Genomic DNA, 27,422 nt, shown 5'->3' with positions numbered 1-27,422 from the left:
AATGCTACCAAATCGTAATTGAGTGTATGTAAACTTCTGACCCACTGGGAATGTGATGAAAGAAATAAAAGCTGAAATACATAATTCTCTCTACTATTATTCTGACATTTCACATTCTTAAAATAAAGTGGTGATCCTAACTGACATAGGACAGGGAATATTTACTAGGATTAGATGTCAGGAATTGTGAAAAACTGAGTTTAAATGCATTTGGCTAAGGTGTATGTAAACTTCTGACTTCAAATGTAGATGCACTGTGCATTTCACAACTTTTGACCAGGGCTATGGTGACTTACTTGATAACTGTTCCTTTGGCGCCCCCTGCTGTGGTGAGCATGACCCTGGACGTGAGGCTGACACTCAGGTCCTGCTCTCCCAGACCCAGCAGCTCAGCACAGTACTCCACCGTCTGGCTTGACTGGTTCTTTATAGTGCAGCCACCTGGTGGGACAGACATACAGAACGGTAACGTTATGAGTCATTTAGTAATGTTGTTAGTAACATTGTGAGGACAATTTTTATGGGGGGGGGGGGGGCTGAAAGCCACTACGTACAAGTTTTACTCGGATGTTAAAAATAAATGGCTTATTCCCATATAAATTTGATCTTCCTCTGGGTTGTGTGGAACAGCATGTGTAATGTGGAGTCAGTGAGAAGAGGAGAGCCCAAGACATTCACACCGTAATGCATCAGCCCTGACAAATGAGAGAATACTAACTTGCTCTAACAATACAAATATACAAGATGATTCTGTAAGAGATTACCGCAGAGGACTACAAAGAGTGACATTCACAAAGAAGACACATGATAATCTTTTCATCAGTTACTCTGATGGCTTTGTATTAATAATGAATGAAGGGGAGGAGAATGACTAGTCCGCAGTGTCCTTGGTGTATGTAGTGGCTCCTTAATAGTGAATAAAAGCCCTTTCACAGACTACAACAATGCCGCTTTTCCACTGAGACCCCCACACCAGTGTGCCGCCAGTGTTTTATGTTAACGTGAGCTCTAGTGTTGTGGTGTTTCCATCAGGAGCGTGGCACTAAAGATTTGTGGTGAGCAGAATCAGCAACCTCTGCATCATTCAAGACTGTTGCTTTGTGTGAAGGTGTTAAAGTTCACTGTTTGACATTGTTATGTAAATGTCAGCTGAAAAGTACCCAGGGAGTAGCTTCCAAGTTCGCCGGAGCCATGGCTCAGTGAGACACGGGGTGCCGGCCCTTGTAGATGGAAACAAAAGTCTTAGCCTTTTGGGTAAAACACTGGTGTAAATTGTAAATGGAAATGCGGCACAAGAGGCCACATGGGCCTTTTGAAGGAAGATGAAGATTAAAGTAAATCGATCACAGAGCAGAGTGTTCTGGCGGACCACAGCAAAATGGCACCTGCTGCCCGGACACAAGGACAATTTCTTTAGTGGGTACAGTGCTTTGCAAAAGTATTCATCCCCCTTGGCTGTTATCCTATTTTGTTGCATTACAACCTGTAATTTAAATAGATTTTTATTTGGATTTCATGTAATGGACAGACACAAAATAGTCCAAATTGGTGAAATGAAATGGAAAAAAGAACTTGTTTCAAAAAATTAGAAATATATACAAATGGAAAAGTGGTGCGTGCATATGTATTCACCCCCTTTGCTATGAAGCCCCTAAATAAGACCTGGTGCAACCTTCAGAAGTCACATATTTAGTTAAATAAAGTCCACCTGTGTGCAATCTAAGTGTCACATGATCTGTCACATGATCTCAGTATATATATACACACACATCTGTTCTGAAAGGCCCCAGAGTCTGCAACACCACTAAGCAAGGGGTACCACCAAGCAAGGGGTACCACCAAGCAAGCGGCACCATGAAGACCAAGGAGCTCTCCAAACAGGTCAGGGACAAAGTTGTGGAGAAGTATAGATCAGGGTTGGGTTATAAAAAGAAAAACCTGAAACTTTGAACATCCCACGGAGCACTATTAAATCCATTATTAAAAAATTGAAAGAATATGGCACCACAACAAACCTGCCAAGAGAGGGCCGCCCACCAAAACTCACAGACCAGGCAAGGAGGGCATTAATCAGAGAGGCAAAAAGAGACCAAAGATAACCCTGAAGGAGCTGCAAAGCTCCACAGCGGAGATTGGAGTAGCTGTCCATAAGACCACTTTAAGCCGTACACTCCACAGAGCTGGGCTTTAAGGAAGAGTGGTCGGAAAAAAGCCATTGCTTTAAGAAAAAAATAAGCAAACATGTTTGGTGTTCGCCAAAAGGCATGTGGGAGACTCCCAAAACATATGAAGAAGGTACTCTGATCAGATGAGACTAAAATTGAGCATCATGCTGTGGGGATGTTTCTCCATCGGCAGGGGATGGACGTCTGTCCGTCCGTCCCCTGCCGATGGAAAAACATCCCCACAGCATGATGCTGCCACCAACTTCACGTGGAGATGGGGTTCTCGGGGTGATGAGAGGTGTTGGGTTTGCGCCAGACATAGCGTTTTCCTTGATGTCCAAAAAGCTCAATTTTAGTCTCATCTGATCAGAGTACGTTCTTCATATGTTTTGGGACATACATACATACATACATACATACATACATACATACATACATACATACATACACATACACATACACACACATACACACACATACACACACACACAGAGAGAGAGAGACTTGGCTCACTTGATATGGAAACGATATTGAACAGTGAGTGTGAGAGAAAGAAAGAAAGAGTCAGACAGAGACCGACTGTCACCCTGCTTACCTGATGTGCTGCCTGCCTCCTCAAAGTCGATGTTGCCCAAGTGCAGCACCCCGGCCACCACCCTGAACAGGTCCAGCTTCTCCATATCATCCAGGCCGATCTTCTTCATGGCCCCACACATCCTGTTGAAGTCCCCCTGGTCGTCCAGCAGAGGGTCCTTCAGGGGCCCAGCCTTCAGGTGCTGAGGAACCATAGTGGGGAGAGGACAGGTCAGTGGTCACCCTCACCTGGGGCCACCCTGGCTGTGTTAGGAACAGGAAGACCAATTATTTTGATCAATCAGTTCATCTCTAAAAAAAGATCTGATGTGAAAAGACCTGATGTGATTGGCCAAAAGACCAATTAGTGGAAAACATATCAGAATTGGGCTGCCTGTGTGAATGCAGCCCCTCTCTCTATAACCTTAACCCTTCAGGAGCCCAGCATTTCAGGTGCTAATAGACCATGGGGAGCAGATGGGTCAGTGACTAGGGTTACACGCTCTTCACAGAAGGTGTACTGTCTCAAAGATTGGTGGCTTAAAGTAAACTGTGTCAAGGCTGTGTCTTAACATCAATAAAATAACCTCTCTAATTACCCATAAAGTAAAAATAACATCTGTCTCCGTCACTGAGGTTTTCTTTGACTTGGTGAAAGTGTTTGTTTGGATCTGAGCGGAGGCATGGGCTGCTATTTCACATGTAACATTGTGACTTCAAGCTATAATGCAATTTTTTTGTACAGAATTAGCACAATAAACCTGCATGAAAGCTGAGGTACATCACATCTCCAACTAGCTGCAGTAGGAAGAGAAGCAGGGATAGTACGTTGGATCACACACCTGGAAAAACAACCACACAAGAAGAATGTCACAGTACCATGGCATGCTGGTATAGAAATGACCACATACTGTAGCTTCTAACACCAGACTAGAATGCCAGATAAATGGCATTAGGTTTCCTAAACTGAAACAACAAACAATTAAATGTCTGAATAAGACCCATCTCTCTACATGCAATTTTAGATTCTTTAACTTATTTCAACTGAAGGTGGATGCACTCGTTTATTTGTTTAAACTAAGGCAATTCATCTTTTTCTGCACACCATAAAGTACAGAGCAAAATTGCCTTGTAAACAACAACCATAAGTTATGGTGATTTAGGGAGGTGGGTGTAGAGGAGCAGTTTGTTCTTCTCTATAGAGACATCTATAACCTAAAGCAGGGTTCCCCAACCGGCCTTATTTGGCCCGCAGGTAGTTTTATATGCCTACCCCAAGTTTTCTTTGACAAAAAATGTAATTCTAACACATATGGAATCATGTAGTAACCAAAAAACTGTTAAACAAATCAAAAGTAGCCATGATAGTAGCCTTGATGACAGCTTTGCACACGCTTGGCAATCTCTCAACCAGCTTCATGAGGAATGCTTTTCCAACAGTCTTGATGGAGTTCCCACATATGCTGAGCATTTGTTGGCTGCTTTTCCTTCACACTGCGGTCCAACTCAAACCATCTCAATTGAGTTGAGGTCGGGTGATTGTGGAGGCCAGGTCATCTGATGCAGCACTCCAATACCCTCCGTCTTGGTCAAATAGCCCTTACACAGCCTGGAAGTGTGTTTTGGATCATTGTCCTGTGGAAAAACAAATGATAGTCCCACTAAGCGCAAACTAGCCATGCTGGTTAAGTGTGCCTTAAATTCTAAATAAAATCACTGAGTGTCACCAGCAAAGCACCCCCACACCTCCTCCGCCATGCTTCACGGTGGGAACCACACATGCAGTGATCATCCGTTCACCTACCCTGTGTCTCACAAAGACATGACAGTTGGAACCAAAAATCTCAAATTTGGACTCATCAGACCAGAGGACAGATTTCCACCGGTCTTATGTCCATTGCTCGTGTTTCTCAGCCCAAGCAAGTCTCTTCTTCTTACTGGTGTCTGTTTCAGTGGTTTCTTTGCAGCAACTCGACCATGAAGGCCTGATTCACGCAGTCTCCTTGATGTTGACATGTGTCTGTTAATTGAACTCTGTGAAGCATTTAGGCTGGTAACTCTAATTAACTTATCTTCTGCAGCAGAGGTAACTCTGGGTCTTCCTTTCCTGTGGCGGTCCTCATGAGAGCCAGTTTCATCATAGCCCTGGATGGGTTTTTTTGCGACTGCACTTGAAGAAACTTTCAAAGTTCTCTTTGCACTATTCTTGCTATAATATGAACTTGGTATTTTACCAAATAGGGCTATATTCTGTATACCCTCCCTACCTTGTCACAACACAACTGATTGGCTTAAAAGCATTAAGAAGGAAATAAATAAAAAATGTACAAGGCACACCTGTTTATTGAAATGCATTCCAGGTGACTACCTCATGAAGCTGGTTGAGAGAATGCCAAGAATGTACAAAGCTGTCATCAAGTCAAAGGGTGCCTACTTTGAAGAATCTCAAAATAATATATATTTTGACTTGTTTAACACTTTTTGGTTACTACTCTACATGATTCCATATGTGTTATTTCAATGTGTTGATGTGTTCACTATTATTCTATAATGTAAAACAAGTTTAAAAAAAAGAAAAACCCTTGAATGAGTAGGTGTGTCTAAACTTTTGACTGGTACAGTATGTATGTATGTATGTATGTGTATATGTATATAACATACAGTTGAAGTCGGAAGTTTACATAAACCTTAGCAAAATACATTTAAACAAGGTTTTTCACAATTCCTGACATTTAATCAGAGTATATATTCCGTTTTAGGTCAGTTAGGAGCACCACTTTATTTTAAGAATGTGAAATGTCCGAATAATAGTAGAGAGAATAATTTATTTCAGCTTTATTTCTTTCATCACATTTGCAGTGGGTCAGAAGTTTACATACACTCAATTCGTATTTGGTAGCATTGTCATTAAATTGTTTAACTTGGGTCAAACATTTCGGGTAGCCTTCTAAAATAAATTGGGTAAACTTTGGCCCATTCGTCCTGACAGAGCTGGTGTAACTGAGTCAGGTTTGTAGGCCTCCTTGCTTGCACACGCTTTTTCAGTTCTGCCCTCACATTTTCTATGGGATTGAGGTCAGGGCTTTGTGACGGCCACTCCGATACCTTGACTTTGTTGTCCTTAAGCCATTTTTCCACAACTTTGGAAGTATGCTTGGGGTCATTGTCCATTTGGAAGTCCCATTTGCGACCAAGCTTTAACTTCCTGACTGATGTCTTGAGATGTTGTTTCAATATATTCACATACTTTTCCTCCCTCATGATGCCATCTATTTTGTGAAGTGCACCAGTCTCTCCTGCAGCAAAGCACCTCCACAACATGATGCTGCCACCCCCGTGCTTCACGGTTGGGATGGTGTTCTTCAGCTTCCTCCAAACTTAACAATGGTCATTATGGCCAAACAGTTCTATTTTTGTTTCATCAGACCAGAGGACATTTCTCCAAAAAGTACGATCTTTGTACCCATGTGCAGTTGCATAGCATAGTCTGGCTTTTTTATGGCAATTTTGGAGCAGTGGCTTCTTACTTGCTGAGCGGTCTTTCAGGTTATGTTGATATAGGACTCATTTACTGTGAATATAGATACTTTTGTACCGGTTTTCTCCAGCATCTTCACAAGGTCCTTTGCTGTTGTTCTGGGATTGATTTGCACTTTTCGCACCAAAGTACGTTCATCTCTAGGAGATGGAACACGTCTCCTTCCTGAGCAGTATGACGGCTGCATGGTCCCATGTTGTATATACTTGCGTACTATTGTTTGTACAGATGGACTTGGTACCTTCAGGCATGTGGAAATTGCTCCCAAGGATGAACCAGACTTGTGGATGTCTACAAAATGTTTTCTGAGGTCTCAGTTGATATCTTTTGATTTTGCCATGATGTCAAGCAAAGAGGCACTGAGTTAGAAGGTAGGCCTTGAAATACATCCACAAGTACACCTCAAATGATGTCAATTAGCCTAACAGAAACTTCTAAAGCCATGACATAAATTTCTGGAATTTTCCAAGCTGTTTAAAGGCACAGTCAACTTAGTGGATGTACATTTCTGATCCACTGGAATTATGAGTAAAGTAAAGTAATTTGTCAGTAAACATTTTTTTTTTTTAATACCTGTGTCATGCACAAAGTAGAGGTCCTAACCGACTTGCCAAAACTATAGTTTGTTAACAAGAAATTTGTGGAGCGGTTGAAAAACAAGTTTTAATGACTCCCACCTAAGTGTATGTAAACTTCCGACTTCAACTGTATATATGTCTCACACATATATACATATACACAAACTCAGCAAAAAAATAAAATGTCCTCTCACTGTCAACTGTGTTTATTTTCAGCAAACATGTGTAAATATTTGTATGAACATAAGATTCAACAACTGAGACATAAACTGAACAAGTTTAGAGAAAGTGACTAAGAGAAATGGAATAATGTGTCCCTGAACAAAGGGAAAGTAACAGTCAGTATCTGGTGTGGCCACCAGCTGCATTAAGAAAGCAGTGCATCTCCTCCTCAAGGACTGCACTAAATTTACCAGTTCCCAAACATGTCTGGGGGGAATGGCCCTAGCCCTCACCCTCAGATCCAGGTCCCAGATGTGCTCAATGGGATTGAGATCCGGGCTCTTCGCTGGCCATGGCAGAACACTGACATTCCTGTCTTGCAGGAAATCAGATGTGATGTTCCGATCCTGTGCAGGTGTTATTACACGTGGTCTGCCACTGCGAGGACGATCAGCTGTCCGTCCTGCTTCCCCGGAGCACTGTCTTAGGAGTCTCACAGTACGGACATTTCAATTTATTGCCCTGACCACATCTGCAGTCCTCATGCCTCCTTGCAGCATGCCTAAGGCACGTTCACACAGATGAGCAGGGACCCTGGGCATCTTTCTTTTGGTGTTTTTCAGAGTCAGTAGAAAGGCCTTTTTAGTGTCCTAAGAATTTCATAACTGTGACCTTAATTGCCTACCGTCTGTAAGCTGTTAGTGTCTTAATGACCGTTCCACAAGTGCATGTTCATTACACACACACACTTACCTCAAGTTCTGTTAAACCATTGTACTGTGACATTCTGGTGGACACAAAAGATTTTGTAATTTTGACCACAAGCCATAAACTACAGAGCAAAACCACATCATGCATTTAGAGAAAGCATGCAACCCCACAACACTCAGCACTGATGTGAACCCTGAGACAAAAAATATCTTCCCAAAATTCACATCATAATAAAATCTAAAAGAAGTAGTCCTGATCACAGCACCAAATCCATAAATCACCTGATTGTCCTGAATTGTATAGAGAAGCAATGTAAAGAGACATATAATCAACACAAGGGACAGGGGACATGGTATGGAACAATGTATGGGCAAGGATTACAAAATTCTGGCAATTTTCCAGGATTTCTGGAAACTGAAATCTGGATTTCTGGGAAAGTTACCAGAGTTTTGCCACCCTGGTACGAGCTTATATGCACTGGCAATAGGCATGAATGCCTTATTCATCATTTTATCACCACACGATGCTCTCCAAAAGGCCAAACACAGCATTTATCATGAGCAGGTGATTCCTGAGATCAAAAGGCATGATCCTCCATCACCATATAATAAGATCCATGGCTCTCAGGAGCCGGCATTGTCCAGCTGTGAACCTTGAAAGAGGGTCAATGCAACACCTAGCTGTACTGTACCCACCACCTAAAAGCAACACCTAGCTGTACTGTACCTACCACCTAAAAGCAACACCTAGCTGTACTGTACCTACCACCTAAAAGCAACACCTAGCTTTACTGTACCTACCACCTAAAAGCAACACCTAGTTGTACTGTACCCACCACCTAAAAGCAACACCTAGCTGTACTGTACCCACCACCTAAAAGCAACACCTAGCTGTACTGTACCTACCACCTAAAAGCAACACCTAGCTGTACTGTACCCACCACCTAAAAGCAACACTTAGCTGTACTGTACCTACCACCTAAAAGCAACACCTAGCTGTACTGTACCTACCACCTAAAGCTTCACCTGAATATAATCTGCTTAGGTTAAACATACACTGTAAACTCAACCCAACAAGTACTCAGAATCTCTTCACTTACTTGCTAGTTTTAACAATAGAAAGATAATTACTGATATTTCTATGCGTTTAACCTAAACGGTACTATTACCTTTACTAAAAAAACGTTATCTGACTAAAAATGTCCATACTCAGAGAGACACTTCTTCTGATGTCCCCAACTAGCCTACACAGAACAAATGAATCATCACTGTCCCTCAAGAGGAGAGAAAAAGAGGCATAGTGTTGTCCAGGTCATTTCTTCATAACAATTCATTACGGTGAGTTCTGGAGGGGTGCCATACACACAGCTGCAATATTGGAGTACTTACAGCTGTATGCATAATTAATCAAAGGGAGAAGGCAAAGGAAGGAAGTCATTTCATTGGGAGGATAAAGAATTCTCATTGATGTGGTACATTAGATCTATCCATACGGTCATGTCAGTGGCTCCTTTCCTAATTCAAATGTTTGCTGCTTATCTGCATCACATCTCAGAGAACAATTTTTCAAGAGGTAAAATACAAAAGGTTTTAATCTGACCAGAATGAAAATAAAACTTTTAGGCTACTTGTGGGAATTTAAAAACTTTTAAAGTAAAACATGTCTCTACTAGAAGCCACTGCATCAGCAGACCAAGACAAAACAACACTCCTCCTTTGACTGAGCAATCCATTAAGTAAAAGTAAAAGCCACTGAGACAGATACAGGGAGCAAGGTGGGGGTAGAGAAGTACATTCTGTTCACTCTCTCCGCAGACAGAGTCGTGCCTAAGTGCATTTCCAATTAGTTCAAGAGATGAGAAACTGTCTGTCATTAGATAGCAAAGGGAATCCTGGCCAAAAACTACAGATAAGAGAGAGTGTTTCCGTCTGTGATTTTCATGGATATTGGAATACATAGAGTAGTGAAGATGCAATTCAACCAATATATAATGTGCACGAGGAAAGAAAGTGGATAGGGGGTTGAGAGAGCTGGAGAGATATGGAGAGTGGGGGGCTTGAGAGAGAGAGAGGGATGGAGAGTGAGGGGGTTGAGAGAGAGATGGAGAGTGAGGGGGGTTGAGAGAGAGAGAGAGAGATGGAGAGTGGGGGGGTTGAGAGAGAGATGGAGAGTGGGGGGGTTGAGAGAGAGATGGAAAGTGAGGGGGTTGAGAGAGATGGAGAGTTAGGGGGTTGAGAGATGGAGAGAGATGGAGAGTGGGGGGCTTGAGAGAGAGAGGGATGGAGAGAGGGGGTTGAGAGAGAGATGGAGAGTGAGGGGGTTGAGAGAGAGAGAGAGAGAGATGGAGAGTGGGGGGCTTGAGAGAGAGAGAGGGATGGAGAGTGAGGGGGTTGAGAGAGAGATGGAGAGTGAGGGGGTTGAGAGAGAGAGAGATGGAGAGTGGGGGGCTTGAGAGAGAGAGAGGGATGGAGAGTGAGGGGGTTGAGAGAGAGATGGAGAGTGAGGGGGTTGAGAGAGAGATGGAGAGTGAGGGGGTTGAGAGAGAGAGAGAGATGGAGAGTGCGGGGCTTGAGAGAGAGAGAGGGATGGAGAGTGAGGGGGTTGAGTGAGAGAGAGAGATGGAGAGTGGGGGGGTTGAGAGAGATGGAGAGTGGGGGGCTTGAGAGAGAGAAAGGGATGGAGAGTGGGGGGCTTGAGAGAGAGAGAGAGAGGGATGGAGAGTGAGGGGGTTGAGAGAGAGAGAGGGATGGAGAGTGAGGGGGTTGAGAGAGAGAGAGGGATGGAGAGTGAGGGGGTTGAGAGAGAGAGAGAGGAGAGTGGGGGGCTTGAGAGAGAGAGAGAGGGATGGAGAGTGGGGGGCTTGAGAGAGAGAGGGATAGAGAGGGAGGGGGTTGAGAGAGAGATGGAGAGTGAGAGGGTTGAGAAAGAGAGAGAGATGGAGAGTGGGGGGCTTGAGAGAGAGAGGGATGGAGAGTGAGGGGGTTGAGAGAGAGATGGAGAGTGGGGGGGTTGAGAGAGAGAGAGAGAGAGAGAGATGGAGAGTGGGGGGGTTGAGAGAGAGAGAGAGATGGAGAGTGGGGGGGTTGAGAGAGAGATGGAAAGTGAGGGGGTTGAGAGAGATGGATAGTTAGGGGGTTGAGAGATGGAGAGAGATGGAGAGTGGGGGGCTTGAGAGAGAGAGGGTGGAGAGTGAGGGGGTTGAGAGAGAGATGGAGAGTGAGGGGGTTGAGAGAGAGAGAGAGAGAGAGAGATGGAGAGTGGGGGGGGGTTGAGAGAGAGAGAGGGATGGAGAGTGAGGGGGTTGAGAGAGAGATGGAGAGTGAGGGGGTTGAGAGAGAGAGAGGGAGATGGAGAGTGGGGGGCTTGAGAGAGAGATGGAAAGTGAGGGGGTGTTGAAAGAGATGGAGAGTTAGGGGGTTGAGAGAGAGAGAGAGAGAGGAGATGGAGAGTGGGGGGTTGAGAGAGAGAGAGGGATGGAGAGTGAGGGGGTTGAGAGAGAGATGGAGAGTGAGGGGGTTGAGAGAGAGAGAGAGAGATGGAGAGTGGGGGGGTTGAGAGAGAGATGGAAAGTGAGGGGGTTGAGAGAGATGGAGAGTGGGGGGGTTGAGAGATGGAGAGAGATGGAGAGTGGGGGGCTTGAGAGAGAGAGGGATGGAGAGTGAGGGGGTTGAGAGAGAGATGGAGAGTGAGGGGGTTGAGAGAGAGAGAGAGAGAGAGAGAGAGAGAGAGAGAGAGAGAGAGAGAGAGAGAGAGATGGAGAGTGGGGGGGTTGAGAGAGAGAGAGGGATGGAGAGTGAGGGGGTTGAGAGAGAGATGGAGAGTGAGGGGGTTGAGAGAGAGAGAGAGAGAGAGAGAGAGAGAGAGATGGAGAGTGGGGGGCTTGAGAGAGAGAGAGGGATGGAGAGTGAGGGGGTTGAGAGAGAGTTGGAGAGTGAGGGGGTTGAGAGAGAAAGAGAGATGGAGAGTGGGGGGGTTGAGAGAGATGGAGAGTGGGGGGCTTGAGAGAGAGAGGGGATGGAGAGTGAGGGGGTTGAGAGAGAGATGGAGAGTGGGGGGGTTGAGAGAGATGGAGAGTGGGGGGCTTGAGAGAGAGAGAGATGGAGAGTGGGGGGGTTGAGAGGGATGGAGAGTGAGGGGGTTGAGAGAGAGATGGAGAGTGAGGGGGTTGAGAGAGAGATGGAGAGTTAGGGGGTTGAGAGATGGAGAGAGATGGAGAGTGGGGGGCTTGAGAGAGAGAGAGGGATGGAGAGTGGGGGGCTTGAGAGAGAGAGAGGGATGGAGAGTGAGGGGGTTGAGAGAGAGAGAGGGATGGAGAGTGAGGGGGTTGAGAGAGAGAGAGAGATGGAGAGTGGGGGGCTTGAGAGAGAGAGAGAGAGAGAGAGAGGGATGGAGAGTGGGGGGCTTGAGAGAGAGAGGGATAGAGAGGGAGGGGGTTGAGAGAGAGATGGAGAGTGAGAGGGTTGAGAAAGAGAGAGAGATGGAGAGTGGGGGGCTTGAGAGAGAGATGGAGGGATGGAGAGTGGGGGGCTTGAGAGAGAGAGGGATAGAGAGGGAGGGGGTTGAGAGAGAGATGGAGAGTGAGAGGGTTGAGAAAGAGAGAGAGATAGAGAGTGGGGGGCTTGAGAGAGAGAGAGGGATGGAGAGTGAGGGGGTTGAGAGAGAGATGGAGAGTGAGGGGGTTGAGAGAGAGAGAGAGAGAGAGATGGAAAGTGAGGGGGTTGAGAGAGATGGAGAGTTAGGGGGTTGAGAGATGGAGAGAGATGGAGAGTGGGGGGCTTGAGAGAGAGAGGGATGGAGAGTGAGGGGGTTGAGAGAGAGATGGAGAGTGAGGGGGTTGAGAGAGAGAGAGAGATGGAGAGTGGGGGGGTTGAGAGAGAGAGAGGGATGGAGAGTGGGGGGGTTGAGAGAGAGAGAGGGATGGAGAGTGAGGGGGTTGAGAGAGAGATGGAGAGTGAGGGGTTGAGAGAGAGAGAGAGAGATGGAGAGTGGGGGGCTTGAGAGAGAGAGAGAGGGATGGAGAGTGAGGGGGTTGAGAGAGAGATGGAGAGTGAGGGGGTTGAGAGAGAGAGAGATGGAGAGTGGGGGGGTTGAGAGAGATGGAGAGTGGGGGGCTTGAGAGAGAGAGGGGGATGGAGAGTGAGGGGGTTGAGAGAGAGATGGAGAGTGAGGGGGTTGAGAGAGAGAGAGAGTGGGGGGGCTTGAGAGAGATGGAGAGTGGGGGGCTTGAGAGAGAGAGAGATGGAGAGTGGGGGGTTGAGAGGGATGGAGAGTGAGGGGGTTGAGAGAGAGATGGAGAGTGAGGGGGTTGCGAGAGAGATGGAGAGTGAGAGATGGAGAGTGGGGGGCTTGAGAGAGAGAGAGAGGGATGGAGAGTGGGGGGCTTGAGAGAGAGAGGGATAGAGAGGGAGGGGGTTGAGAGAGAGAGATGGAGAGTGAGAGGGTTGAGAAAGAGAGAGAGATGGAGAGTGGGGGGCTTGAGAGAGAAATGGAGAGTTAGGGGGTTGAGAGATGGAGAGAGATGGAGAGTGGGGGGCTTGAGAGAGAGAGAGGGATGGAGAGTGGGGGGCTTGAGAGAGAGAGAGGGATGGAGAGTGAGGGGGTTGAGAGAGAGAGAGGGATGGAGAGTGAGGGGGTTGACAGAGAGAGAGAGAGAGAGAGAGATGGAGAGTGGGGGGCTTGAGAGAGAGAGAGAGGGATGGAGAGTGGGGGGCTTGAGAGAGAGAGGGATAGAGATGGAGGGGGTTGAGAGAGAGATGGAGAGTGAGAGGGTTGAGAAAGAGAGAGAGATGGAGAGTGGGGGGCTTGAGAGAGAGATGGAGAGTGGGGGGCTTGAGAGAGAGATGGAGAGTGAGGAGGTTGAGAGAGAGATGGAGAGTGAGGGGGTTGAGAGAGAGATGGAGAGTGAGGGGGTTGAGAGAGAGATGGAGAGTGAGGAGGTTGAGAGAGAGATGGAGAGTGGGGGGCTTGAGAGAGAGATGGAGAGTGAGGAGGTTGAGAGAGAGATGGAGAGTGAGGAGGTTGAGAGAGAGATGGAGAGTGAGGGGGTTGAGAGAGATTAAGATATGTACCGTACCTCTGGACTCTTGCGGTTCTGAAGGATCTGTTTGTCCGTGTCCTTGTTTGCAAAGAAGCGAGTGCAGCCTCTGTTCAAATACTGCAACATAAACAAGAATCAGTAAACAGCAGCAGATTTCATGGATCAATATACCGCAGTATGACAGTTTTAACAATACCTAAAATATCTATTGAATATCCCATCAACGCTGGTCCAGGATGGTTTAACATGATCGTCAACACATCGGACACCATGCATGACCAGATGCAATATGGCAAACTTGATGACTTTTGAAAGTCAAAGTAATATATCCACATCACTGTCTCTGTGTGGACTCAAATACTGATTTTTTGTTTCTTGAGTCTTGAGGATTCACCATTGTTCACAGCAAAGAGTTTATATTTGGCACAAAAGACATTTCTCCCTCTCTGTAATTGCTTTTGTGCGACTTTTAATGACTTCTCAGTAGCCTGCTCTCTTCCTGCCTGTCACGAGAGATACGGCCTGATGGTGAGTGCGACGACAACTTCCCAGGTGGGTAGGAGAGAAAAACAAAACAGAATCCGGTGGCTTATCTTGTTTGTACGAGAGGAGTATTCTCAGCTGAAACTGAACAAAGGTTTTCATTACAGAGATAGGCCTTTGGGAGGATTCTGTATCTCTCTCCCTCCCCACCTCATTTTTTGTTTCCAGATCAGCAGAAAACAAGTTGAAAACGGATGAGACCATTAGAGGAAGGTAGCTCGGTCAGGTAGAAGTGCCTTGCCTACTGCCCAGAAGAATGCCTTCACTGGAGAGATAGAAATAAGAGGCACGGCCACACAGTACACACATTTATGAAAATATGAGAGGGGAGATGTAGCCTACCGCTGAAATGATATATGCGTCAGCATTGACGTTTGACTTAGTTAATCCTATCTTTTCACTGGCACTTCCTTCCTGTCTAGCTGCTCAAACCCATTTTCAATTCGGGATCCATTAGATGCAAATCTGTACTGGGTGTGAAAGAGAAGACACTTGACTTATATGGGTGCTGTTGTTAATTCTATATTCTAATCTGCACCTCTCGCAAGATGCGCCTGAGCCCTTGTAAAATGTCTGCCGAGAGCCAGGATCTCCAAAGGTCAATAGTAATGTCCAAGTGGAATTGGATATCAGCAGAAATGTCACTGCCATTAACCATGCATCACCCCATTTGTTTATCTCCATTACAGTGGACGATATTGCTGTCAAGAAGTGGAGTCAAAGCACCTCATCTTCCTGAGGCTGAGCGGGACCAGAAACTGAAAGAGACTGAGGCTAAGCGGGACCAGACAGGGAAGTTTAAAAGAGGGACTCAATAGTGGACAGAGCAGGGGGAGAGTTTTTACAACTTAGCTAAAAACCTGCCAGCTAACGATAACAGAACAGGCTTTCCTTAAAGTACAATGAGATGGATAGTTTTATTTGTGTTGATACCAAGAAAAGAAACGATGGCTGAGTGTGCCATCTAGTGGTCTCCGAGCCACGGAGCAACATTAACAATTCATGCAAATGTCTATCATGACTTGACATTTTTATAGCAGCATTTTATCTTTAAGCTGAAACACCAAAAGGTGTGAGCCTCCTTAATAATTAATGATGCACTGCGATAATCAGAGGAGCTTCTCTGCCCCCCGTTGCAGAGACAGCAGAGACTGCATAGGACAGCGCAGTGTCCTTAGAATGACGAGACAAGGCTATACCTTTTTCGACTGAGACGAACCAAGCCGAGCAATACAGCGCCAGCCTGGTTACGTATCCACTCTGGAGGGACAAGACAGGGAACAAGGCTGGCCCGTAGGCCACACTCACCCTGAAGGTGTCTGGTGATTCCAGGTGGAACTTGGTCCTGATGTCCTCGGAGGCTCCAGCACACAGCCGGTAGAAGATGTGGTAGTTCCTCTCCTCCTGGCTCTGCTGGCAGATCCTGGATTTCTCCAGCAGGTAGTGGGACACGAAGCCTCCCACCACAGTATTCTAAGTGACACAACAACACATGTTCAATTAGCATCAGAAATGGGTTCAAATACTACTTTAAATAATGTTCAATATTTAAAGATGCAGTCTGGGCTCTTAATAAGCAATCATACATTTATAAAATATATTATACAAATAGCTTTTAAATATTTTTACTGGTACAATGGAACAAACACAAGTCTCAAAACTAATCTCCACCCATCTGGCACTCGAGGCTAGCCAAAGCAGACACAAAGTATTTTAAAGATTTGTCAAATCACTATTTTGGTGTTGTTGTCTGATGATTTCATTGATAGTGAATTATTATGCAGTGGTGCTGCTGCACCTTTTCGTTGAAGTGGATCTCTACAAACTTCCCAAAGCGACTACTGTTGTTATTCCTGACAGTTTTAGCGTTTCCAAAAGCTTCTAGCAGGGGATTGGCTGTGGGATTGATGAAGAAGAAAAGCAATTAAAACACTAATCCATACTGTGGTATGAGGTCATGCTGCTGGGAAGTGAAATTAATATTTACCTTCAACTATTCTCTCATCAATATCTTGACCTGTTCCATAGGATGTTGTCAAGTATCTAAAGCGCAGAAAGAAATAATCAGAGTTAAATGGGAAGTTTACATTTTTACATATGGCCTTATTTTCACTCTGTTGTAGTTGATCCCACAAACAATTTTTATTTTATATTTAGTTTCGTTAGAGGTTGTTATATACACACACACACACACACACACACACACACACACACACACACACACACACACACACACACACACACACACACACACACACACACACACACACACACACACACACACACACACATACATACATACATACATACATACATACATACATACATACATACATACATACATACATACATACATACATACATACATACATACATACATACATACATACATTACATACATACATACATACATACATACATACATACATACATACATACATACATTACATACATACATACATACATACATTACATACATACATACATACATACATTACATACATACATAGAGTTGAAGTAGGAAGTTTACATACTCTTAGGTTTGAGTCATTAAAACAAATTTTTCAACCACTCCACAAATTTCTTGTTATTAACAAACTAAGTCGGTTAGGGCATCTACTTTGTGCATGACACAAGTCATTTTTCCTACAATTATTTCACAGTATCACAATTTCAGTGGGTCAGAAGTTTACATACACTAAGTTAACTGTGCCATTAAACAGCTTGGAAAATTCCAGAAAATTATGTCATGGCTTTAGAAGCTTCTGATAGACTAATTGACATCATTTGAGTCAATCGGGTGGTGTACCTGTGGTTGTATTTCAAGGCCTACCTTCAAACTCAGTGCCTCTTTGCTTGACATCATGGGAAAATCAAAAGAAATCAGCCAAGACCTCAGAAAGTGTTGTAGACCAGTAAAACGAGTCCTATATCGACATAACCTGAAAGGCTGCTCAGCAAGGAAGAAAGCACTACTCCAAAACCGCCATAAAAAAGCCAGACTACGGTTTGCAACTGCACATGGGGACAAAGATCGTACCTTTTGGAGAAATGTCCTCTGGTCTGATGAAACAAAAATAGAACTGTTTGGACAGAATGACCATCGTTATGTTTGGAGGGAAAAGGGGGAGGCTTGCAAGCCGAAGAACACTATCCCAACCGTGAAGCGCGGGGATGGTAGCATCATGTTGTGGGGGTGCTTTGCTGCAGGAGGGACTGGTGCACTTCCAAAATAGATGGCATCATGAGGAAGGAAAATTATGTGGATATATTGAAGCAACATCTCAAGACATCAGTCAGGAAGTTAAAGCTTGGTCGCAAATGGGTCTTCCAAATGGACAATGACCCAAAGCATACTTCCAAAGTCATGGCAAAATGGCTTAAGGACAACAAAGTCAAGGTATTGGAGTTGCCATCACAAAGCCCTGACCTCAATCCTATAGAAAATTTGTGGGTAGAACTGAAAAAGCATGTGCGAGTAAGGAGGCCTACAAACCTCACTCAAGTACACCAGCTCTGTCAGGAGGAATGGGCCAAAAATTCACACAACTTATTGTGGGAAGCTTGTGGAAGGCTACCCGAAATGTTGGACCCAAGTCAAACATTTTAAAGGCAATGCTACCAAATACTAATTGAGTGTATGTAAACTTCTGACCCACTGGGAATGTGATGAAAGAAATAAAAGCTGAAATAAATCACTCTCTCTATTATTATTCTGACATTTCACATTCTTAAAATAAAGTGGTGATCCTAAGACAGGGAATTTTAGCTAGTTTAAATGTATTTGGCTAAGGTGTATGTAAACTTCCAACTTCAACTGTATATATAAAAAACAGTTCTAGGGATCAACTACAATCATATAGAGTGAAAATATGTCTACAGGTAAACATTTGTGAGCTTCCCCTTTAAATGTCAGTACTCTCAGAATATACTTATTTTACATGAACCATTAGAAACAGCCTGCCAGATCAGACTGGGTCTGTGTCCCAAATGGTACCCTAATCCTTATATAGTGCACTACTTTTGACTAGCCCTGGTAAAACATAAAACAATGCAGTACATAAGGATTGGGGTGCCATTTGGGACACATTCTGTGTGTTGACGATACACAGGGAATGTCATGACTTTACCGGAGGACAAACTTGGTGTTCTCAGTCTTCCCGGCACCAGACTCCCCAGACACGATGATGGACTGGCTCATCTTCAGCACCCTCATGTCCCTGTAGGCCTTGTCAGCTGACACACAGACATCCAGACAGTTGTTTATAATTTGTTAACCCTCTCCTTTTCCTCAGTGATACAAAATGTATCTCAATGGGATCATAAATTAAGCCTATGTTTGCATTAGACATGCAAACTGTACATTGAATGCTCCTTGTACTTCTAAATCACATGCTAGATGACAGTATTCATTGTTAACCATTTACCTCAGTGACATACAACTTCTCTGAATGAGATCCTCAAGATGATGTTTGCATTAGCAAAGTCACACTGCACAATGAATGCTCACTGTTAATAGGCAGGGTTGGGTAGGTTACTTTCTAAATGTAATCCGTTACAGTTACTAGTTACCTGTCCAAAATTATAATCAGTAACTTCACTTGTGGATTACCCAAACTCAGTAACGTAATCTGATTACATTTCATTACTTTTTAAAGATTACTTTCCCCTTAAGAGGCATTAGAAGAAGACAAAAATGTATATGCTACCAATTGAACGACTTCTATTGCAGGATAAATAATGTTAAAGTTCACATATCTGGCCATATATGGATGTTGTATGTTACTTTATGGGTTGGTTATGTAGGCTTCTTCTAACCCATCGCTTTCTACTACATTTAATACAATTAAATGATATCTTTACATTAAAAACCAAAGTCTATAAGAATTCCAGTCATTCAAATAAATGATCTTGATCTTCAAGAATAGGACTTGGAAAAATGGAAGTGTAAGTTTAGCCAAATTGTTTTACCTGAGCACGACCCCAAAACTAAGGACTTATTAACCAGCCCTACTCTGTTGTTTATGATTGTGTTGTCATGGAGGACTGATTGGGCTCATTGATTAGAGTTGAAAAATAAATACTGGTCTCATGGAATGGCATTCTTTGAGCACTACTGAAAGTGCTATTGATGTGAAAAAGGAATGCCATATGCTGCATTTGCTATAGGCCTATTGTTTCAATAACAAAATGTTTCAATAACAACATGGCTGCCTCGCCTTTTTGGGGGGAAAAAGCTGAGGGATGAGCCTCGAAAAATGTAACCGCTCAAATTAATAGACAGAGATATGGATGCAAAGACTGACCATCCATGATATCAAAATGATTGTTTTAACCATGTTATGAGGCTATACAGTGTTTGTTTACATTTATTTTGTTTACAAATGTTGGGGTAAAACAAGCTTATATTTTGGGTTCTCATGGAGTGTGACAGTTGAACTAAAATCATCAGGCATTTATAAGTTATATTCTTCAACAATCAATGGATGTATATATCATTTATAAGTCCAAAAATGGATGTAGCATCTACAGATTGCTCCATTAAGTCTATCAAAAGTGTGCGAGTTTGAGAATGTGTCCATCAGGCCAATGGATTTTTTACATTTTATATCAGCATGAATTAGACTGAGTAATAGAAGCCAGACTTGGGATGGGATCCGCACTATGCAGTTGTTGCAAGAGCGCATTTTCACAGGCTGTCCACTGGTTTCGAAAATAATGATTGATAGGCAACTTAAACTTCTTGAATTCAACCATTATTGGGCTCAAATACACATTTGTGAACAGTCAGCGACAACAACCAAAATCTGTAAGGTGCAAATAGCTAAATGAGAGAGCAGCAGTGTGATTTACATCAATGCGCTATGTAGATATCAACAATAAGTGATATCTCTATCGCCGTAGACTACACCACTGCGGTCATCCTTATCTCCGAGCGTTTATTCAAGTTGGATAGTCGCACCATTGGAAGACACAGCTTGGACTGTAGCCTAAAAAAGTCCATTCCTGCTCTTGTCCCGCGATCCATCAAACACATTTGGTGTGTTGTCATAGGGGTCTCTGACCTCTGGTCACACTCGCTCAGGTGGAACACATTTGTGCCTTTTTTCAATGCTGATTTGAATGTCATTGAGAAAACAGAGAAGTGTCAAATATTTTTTTTGTAAACATCCTTTCTGAATGTAAAAGTAATCCTCGAAGTAATCATCTACTTTTTCAAAAGCATTTGTAATCTGATTACAATATTTTTGCTGGTAACATAACGGATTACAGTTAGTTTTTTTGCAATCCCTTACATGTAATGGCTCAGATTACATGTAATCCGTTACTCCCCAACCCTGTTAATAGGTAGCTAAATCACATTGGTAAGCAAAATGACTATAGACTGCCCTCTGGTGGGCAGATGTGAAAGCGTAGCACATTGTCAGCCCAAAAGTGGCAGGGACTTTGTGTCTAAGTCCCGAATGGCACCCTATTCTCTACATAGCACACTACTTTTGACCTATATAGTGCCCATAGAGCGTCGATCAAAAGTAATGCACTATACAGGGAATAGAGTGCCATTTGGAACCTTCCTTCCCAGTTCTCACCAATAGCGTAGACGTGGGGCGGAAGGGTGCCCAGGGACCTCCCATGGTACTGTTTAATGGTCTCGGGAGCATAGAGCTTTGGGATGTCATAGTAGGGGTTCACTGCTATCAGGATATTAGCTACAAACGTCTGGGAGAAAAACAAAGAGAAGTCAGAAATACTCTAGTACACATATAGGAATCTGCTTTAGTGGGATGCTGTACATTTGTGTTGATATGACACCCAGTTTTTTCTCAGTGACCTAAGAAAACACTTGAGTCCCATCACTGCTAAAAGGAATTGTCACTTCATAGGACAAAGCAGGCAGTTTCTCACTGCAACCACTAGATGCCACCTGTTGGAAAACAAGTGTCCCACCGGTCTCCTCTCCACACCTGCTGGCATTCACGTCCCCCTGCCTGCCCCCTGTCACATCAGAGGACCTAATTAAGTTCAGTGGGGAACAGGATAGCACTCCCTGGCTCTGTTCTGCTCCCTGGCTGATTATAGAGGTCACCTGAGCCTGGGGTAGACACAGGGGCCAGCAGGGAGAGTGACAACAAGAGCTAGCTGTGTGTGTGTGCCACTGTAACTGGCCTACCTCCCAGCAAACACCTGACACAGCCCTGAGTGACAATGACAAGCCCATCACGCCTGTCACACTGGGAAGCAGGGAGGGAGGGGACCCACCACAACACATACAGTAGGCACAGAGAGACTGAAGTGACAGGGCTTTAGCATGATAATGAGTGGGTGTTCTATTGAACTCACCCCTGCTGGTTCAACCTGTGGCCTGTTCACCATTGCGCAGACCAGATTGATGAGGAAGACAGCAGGATATAGCTATGTCTGTTATAAAGTACTTACATAAATTCTGTCTTTACTATACCGCACACGGACGTTGTTCAAGAGTGTGGCTTCATTCAAGTACATTAAAGAACCTGAAAAACAACCGATCTGAAGTAAGTTAAGCCAGACTAATCACAACTGTCAAAAGAAGAGGATGGATCAAAATGAAAAACACATAAGAACTTAATGGCACAAAATGACATTCCTCAATCCTCAGGGGAATCATTTGCATCGGGCAACAGTTTCAGGGTTGTAATTTAGTTAATAACTTCATATAGTGCTGTAAAAACACTTTGGTGTCAGTTAGGGTAGCTCTATGAGATGGTGAGAAACAAAAACCTTGTGGAGACTGAAGCCTTTTGGTAAAACAAACTCACAGTTGTCTTCCACATGTTTGTTGACATCATCCTCAGCCGGAAACACTTGGTTGATCTGGGCCGTAAAGCTCTGAAAAAACAAGATGGAGGAGACAGATGATCAACTAGTCTTTTGTACTTTTAGCATGCCACTATGCTGACACTAGGCTGTTCTCTTTGTTGAAGAGTGGGCAACTACATCAAGTTCACGTGGCTTAGAACATTAAACAATACCCAAAGGAGAGAGAAAGGAGAACATTTTAATCCTTAGGTATATTTGGATTCCAATCAATCTGCTTGCTTTTAATGATATAAATCAGGAGTCTTTTCCAAGTCTGTCAATGTGTTATTTTTGCACTCCCAATGAGCTACTACAAATACTGACTGTTCAGATGCCATTGCTGGCGGGGCCTGGCTCCAGGGCCTGGCGTACGCAGCAGTAAGTGACAAATCAGGGTACAATTGATTATTTGGAGAGAGGCAGAAACAGGATCTGGGATCTAGCTAGAGAGGTGTTGGCTGGCTGCAAGCTCTTCCAGCCCATGGTCGTTAGTCAGCACCTCCACTGCAGAGTACAGCCACCGTGCCATATTCACTAGAGTTATCAGCACACATGCATGGCCCAGGAAAAACAATACAGCTAGACAAGTGCTGTGAGCCTGGAGCTAGTCTGGCGTTAGTAGGGTGTGTGTGTTTGTTACTTGTAGCACGTGTTTAGGGTAAACACATCTGGTGAACACTATGGGTTATTTCAGAATCCTAAAAGCATCTCAAAGCACATCGCGATTTCAAGTAAGCGTGACTCAGTGTGTGATAGAACACCAAAGAGTTAGTCTGACTGATGAGATTTACTAGTCCCTCCCTCTCTCTCCACCCCTCCCTTTTCTCTCTCTCTCTCCAACCCTCCCTTCTCTCTCTCCACCCCTCCCTCCTCTCCCTCCCTCCCTCTCTCTCTCCACCCCTCTCTCTCTCCACCCCTCCCTCCCTCTCTCTCTCTCCACCCCTCCCTCTCCACCCCATCCCTCCACCCCTCCCTCTCCACCCCCTCTCTACCCACCCCTCCCTCTCTACCCACCCCTCCCTCTCTCTCCACCCCTCCCTTCTTTCTCTCTCCACCCCTCCCTCCCTCTCTCTCTCTCCACCCCCTCTCTCCACCCCCCCCCTCTCCACCCCTCCCTCTCCACCCCTCCCTCTCCACCCCCTATCTACCCACCCCTCCCTCCCTCTCTCTCCAACCCTCCCTTCTTTCTCCCTCCACCCTCCCTCCCTCCCCCTCTACCCACCCACCCCTCCCTCCCTCTCTCTACCCTCTCCACCCCTCCCTCTACCCACCCCTCCCTCCCCCTCTCTCTACCTCTCCCTCCCGCTCTACCCACCCCTCTCTCCCTCCCTCCCTCCCCACCCCTCTCTCCCTCCCTCCCTCTACCCACCCCTCCCTCGCTCCCTCCCTCCTTCTCTACCCACCCCTCACTCCCTCCCTCTCTACCCACCCACCCACCCCTCCCTCTCTCTCTACCCACCCCTCCCTCCCTCCCTCTCCACTCCCCATTAAGTCCCAGAGAGCTTGAAAGAAAACACGGTCACATGCTGCTGATTTGTCACAAAAACAAACTGTGTTAAAAGTCCAAACTAAGGGGGGCAGCTAAGTCCCTCCTGTGGGCCATGGGGCCCTGTCGTTTGCTCTCAGCACCCTCCCTTGGGCCATGTGGCCCTGTCGTTTGCTCTCAGCTCCCTCCCTTGGGCCATGGGGCCCTGTCGTTTGCTCTCAGCTCCCTCCTGTGGGCCATGGGGTCCTGTCGTTTGCGCTCAGCTCCCTCCTGTGGGCCATGGGGCCCTGTCGTTTGCTCTCAGCTCCCTCCCTTGGGCCATGGGGCCCTGTCGTTTGCTCTCAGCTCCCTCCTGTGGGCCATGGGGCCCTGTCGTTTGCTCTCAGCTCCCTCCTGTGGGCCATGGGGCCCTGTCGTTTGCTCTCAGCTCCATCCTGTGGGCCATGGGGCCCTGTTGGCCCCAGCTCCCCCATGTGGACCATGGGGCCCTGTTGTTTGCTCTCAGCCCCCTCCTGTGGGCCATGGGGCCCTGTCGTTTGCTCTCAGCTCCCTCCCTTGGGCCATGTGGCCCTGTCGTTTGCTCTCAGCTCCCTCCTGTGGGCCATGGGGCCCTGTCGTTTGCTCTCAGCTCCCTCCTGTGGGCCATGGGGTCCTGTCGTTTGCGCTCAGCTCCCTCCTGTGGGCCATGGGGCCCTGTCGTTTGCTCTCAGCTCCCTCCCTTGGGCCATGGGGCCCTGTCGTTTGCTCTCAGCTCCCTCCTGTGGGCCATGGGGCCCTGTCGTTTGCTCTCAGCTCCCTCCTGTGGGCCATGGGGCCCTGTCGTTTGCTCTCAGCTCCCTCCTGTGGGCCATGGGGCCCTGTTGGCCCCAGCTCCCCCATGTGGACCATGGGGCCCTGACGTTTGCTCTCAGCTCCCTCCTGTGGGCCATGGGGCCCTGTCGTTTGCTCTCAGCTCCATCCTGTGGGCCATGGGGCCCTGTTGGCCCCAGCTCCCCCATGTGGACCATGGGGCCCTGTCGTTTGCTCTCAGCCCCCTCCTGTGGGCCATGGGGCCCTGTCGTTTGCTCTCAGCTCCCTCCCTTGGGCCATGGGGCCCTGTCGTTTGCTCTCAGCTCCCTCCTGTGGGCCATGGCGCCCTGTCGTTTGCTCTCAGCTCCCTCCTGTGGGCCATGGGGCCCTGTCGTTTGCTCTCAACTCCCTCCTGTGGGCCATGGGGCCCTGTTGGCCCCAGCTCCCCCATGTGGACCATGGGGCCCTGTCGTTTTCTCTCAGCTCCCTCCTGTGGGCCATGGGGCCCTGTCGTTTGCTCTCAGCTCCCTCCTGTGGGCCATGGGGCCCTGTTGGCCCCAGCTCCCCCATGTGGACCATGGGGCCCTGTCGTTTGCTCTCAGCCCCCTCCTGTGGGCCATGGGGCCCTGTCGTTTGCTCTCAGCTCCCTCCCGTGGGCCATGGGGCCCTGTCGTTTGCTCTCAGCTCCCTCCTGTGGGCCATGGGGCCCTGTCGTTTGCTCTCAGCTCCCTCCTGTGGGCCATGGGGCCCTGTCGTTTGTTCTCAGCTCCCTCCCTTGGGCCATGGGGCCCTGTCATTTGCTCTCAGCTCCCTCCTGTGGGCCATGGGGCCCTGTCGTTTGCTCTCAGCTCCCTCCTGTGGGCCATGGGGCCCTGTCGTTTGCTCTCAGCTCCCTCCTGTGGGCCATGGGGCCCTGTCGTTTGTTCTCAGCTCCCTCCCTTGGGCCATGGGGCCCTGTCATTTGCTCTCAGCTCCCTCCTGTGGGCCATGGGGCCCTGTCATTTGCTCTCAGCCCCCTCCTGTGGGCCATGCGGCCCGGTTGGCCTCAGCCCCCTCCTGTGGGCCATGGGGCGCGGTCGGCCTCAGCCCCCTCCTGTGGGCCATGGGGCCCGGTCGGCCTCAGCCCCCTCCTGTGGGCCATGGGGCCCGGTCGGCCTCAGCCTCCTCCTGTGGGCCATGGGGCCCTGTCGTTTGCTCTCAACTCCCTCCTGTGGGCCATGGGGCCCTGTCGTTTGCTCTCAGCTCCCTCCTGTGGGCCATGGGGCCCTGTTGGCCCCAGCTCCCCCATGTGGACCATGGGGCCCTGTCGTTTGCTCTCAGCCCCCTCCTGTGGGCCATGGGGCCCTGTCGTTTGCTCTCAGCTCCCTCCCTTGGGCCATGTTGCCCTGTCGTTTGCTCTCAGCTCCCTCCTGTGGGCCATGGGGCCCTGTCGTTTGCTCTCAGCTCCCTCCTGTGGGCCATGGGGCCCTGTCGTTTGTTCTCAGCTCCCTCCCTTGGGCCATGGGGCCCTGTCATTTGCTCTCAGCTCCCTCCTGTGGGCCATGGGGCCCTGTCATTTGCTCTCAGCCCCCTCCTGTGGGCCATGCGGCCCGGTTGGCCTCAGCCCCCTCCTGTGGGCCATGGGGCGCGGTCGGCCTCAGCCCCCTCCTGTGGGCCATGGGGCCCGGTCGGCCTCAGCCCCCTCCTGTGGGCCATGGGGCCCGGTCGGCCTCAGCCTCCTCCTGTGGGCCATGGGGCCCTGTCGTTTGCTCTCAACTCCCTCCTGTGGGCCATGGGGCCCTGTCGTTTGCTCTCAGCTCCCTCCTGTGGGCCATGGGGCCCTGTTGGCCCCAGCTCCCCCATGTGGACCATGGGGCCCTGTCGTTTGCTCTCAGCCCCCTCCTGTGGGCCATGGGGCCCTGTCGTTTGCTCTCAGCTCCCTCCCTTGGGCCATGTTGCCCTGTCGTTTGCTCTCAGCTCCCTCCTGTGGGCCATGGGGCCCTGTCGTTTGCTCTCAGCTCCCTCCTGTGGGCCATGGGGCCCTGTCATTTGCTCTCAGCTCCCTCCTGTGGGCCATGGGGCCCTGTCGTTTGCTCTCAGCTCCATCCTGTGGGCCATGGGGCCCTGTTGGCCCCAGCTCCCCCATGTGGACCATGGGGCCCTGTCGTTTGCTCTCAGCCCCCTCCTGTGGGCCATGGGGCCCTGTCGTTTGCTCTCAGCTCCCTCCCTTGGGCCATGGGGCCCTGTCGTTTGCTCTCAGCTCCCTCCTGTGGGCCATGGCGCCCTGTCGTTTGCTCTCAGCTCCCTCCTGTGGGCCATGGGGCCCTGTCGTTTGCTCTCAACTCCCTCCTGTGGGCCATGGGGCCCTGTTGGCCCCAGCTCCCCCCTGTGGACCATGGGGCCCTGTCGTTTGCTCTCAGCTCCCTCCTGTGGGCCATGGGGCCCTGTCGTTTGCTCTCAGCTCCATCCTGTGGGCCATGGGGCCCTGTTGGCCCCAGCTCCCCCATGTGGACCATGGGGCCCTGTCGTTTGCTCTCAGCCCCCTCCTGTGGGCCATGGGGCCCTGTCGTTTGCTCTCAGCTCCCTCCCGTGGGCCATGGGGCCCTGTCGTTTGCTCTCAGCTCCCTCCTGTGGGCCATGGGGCCCTGTCGTTTGCTCTCAGCTCCCTCCTGTGGGCCATGGGGCCCTGTCGTTTGCTCTCAGCTCCCTCCCTTGGGCCATGGGGCCCTGTCATTTGCTCTCAGCTCCCTCCTGTGGGCCATGGGGCCCTGTCATTTGCTCTCAGCCCCCTCCTGTGGGCCATGCGGCCCGGTTGGCCTCAGCCCCCTCCTGTGGGCCATGGGGCGCGGTCGGCCTCAGCCCCCTCCTGTGGGCCATGGGGCCCGGTCGGCCTCAGCCCCCTCCTGTGGGCCATGGGGCCTGGTCGGCCTCAGCCTCCTCCTGTGGGCCATGGGGCCCTGTCGTTTGCTCTCAGCTCCCTCCTGTGGGCCATGGGGCCCTGTCGTTTGCTCTCAGCTCCCTCCTG

The 27,422-nt window shown here is 47.8% G+C and overlaps 1 protein-coding gene across 5 annotated transcripts in view; it reads right to left on the bottom strand.

Annotated features, from left to right (window-relative positions):
* LOC109900628 (unconventional myosin-VI) overlaps positions 1 to 27,422 on the bottom strand; it is a 154,308-nt gene that overhangs the window by 72,247 nt on the left and 54,639 nt on the right. For all 5 annotated transcript variants that reach the window (XM_031837018.1, XM_031837017.1, XM_031837020.1 and 2 more), the window contains exons 3-12: positions 22,104 to 22,173; positions 21,745 to 21,818; positions 20,898 to 21,027; positions 18,438 to 18,543; positions 16,295 to 16,350; positions 16,106 to 16,203; positions 15,616 to 15,780; positions 13,801 to 13,881; positions 2,761 to 2,941; positions 297 to 441 (exon numbers count right to left, since the gene is read on the bottom strand). In XM_031837018.1, coding sequence (XP_031692878.1) covers positions 297 to 441; positions 2,761 to 2,941; positions 13,801 to 13,881; positions 15,616 to 15,780; positions 16,106 to 16,203; positions 16,295 to 16,350; positions 18,438 to 18,543; positions 20,898 to 21,027; positions 21,745 to 21,818; positions 22,104 to 22,173 — 1,106 coding nt within the window. The remainder of the gene's footprint in view (positions 1 to 296; positions 442 to 2,760; positions 2,942 to 13,800; positions 13,882 to 15,615; positions 15,781 to 16,105; positions 16,204 to 16,294; positions 16,351 to 18,437; positions 18,544 to 20,897; positions 21,028 to 21,744; positions 21,819 to 22,103; positions 22,174 to 27,422) is intronic.

The sequence above is a fragment of the Oncorhynchus kisutch genome, linkage group LG12 (genome assembly GCF_002021735.2).
Source record: "Oncorhynchus kisutch isolate 150728-3 linkage group LG12, Okis_V2, whole genome shotgun sequence".
Taxonomy (NCBI): Eukaryota; Metazoa; Chordata; class Actinopteri; order Salmoniformes; family Salmonidae; genus Oncorhynchus; species Oncorhynchus kisutch.
The sequence above is the reverse complement of the archived record's forward strand: the minus strand, read 5'-3'. Positions and strand labels throughout refer to the sequence as shown.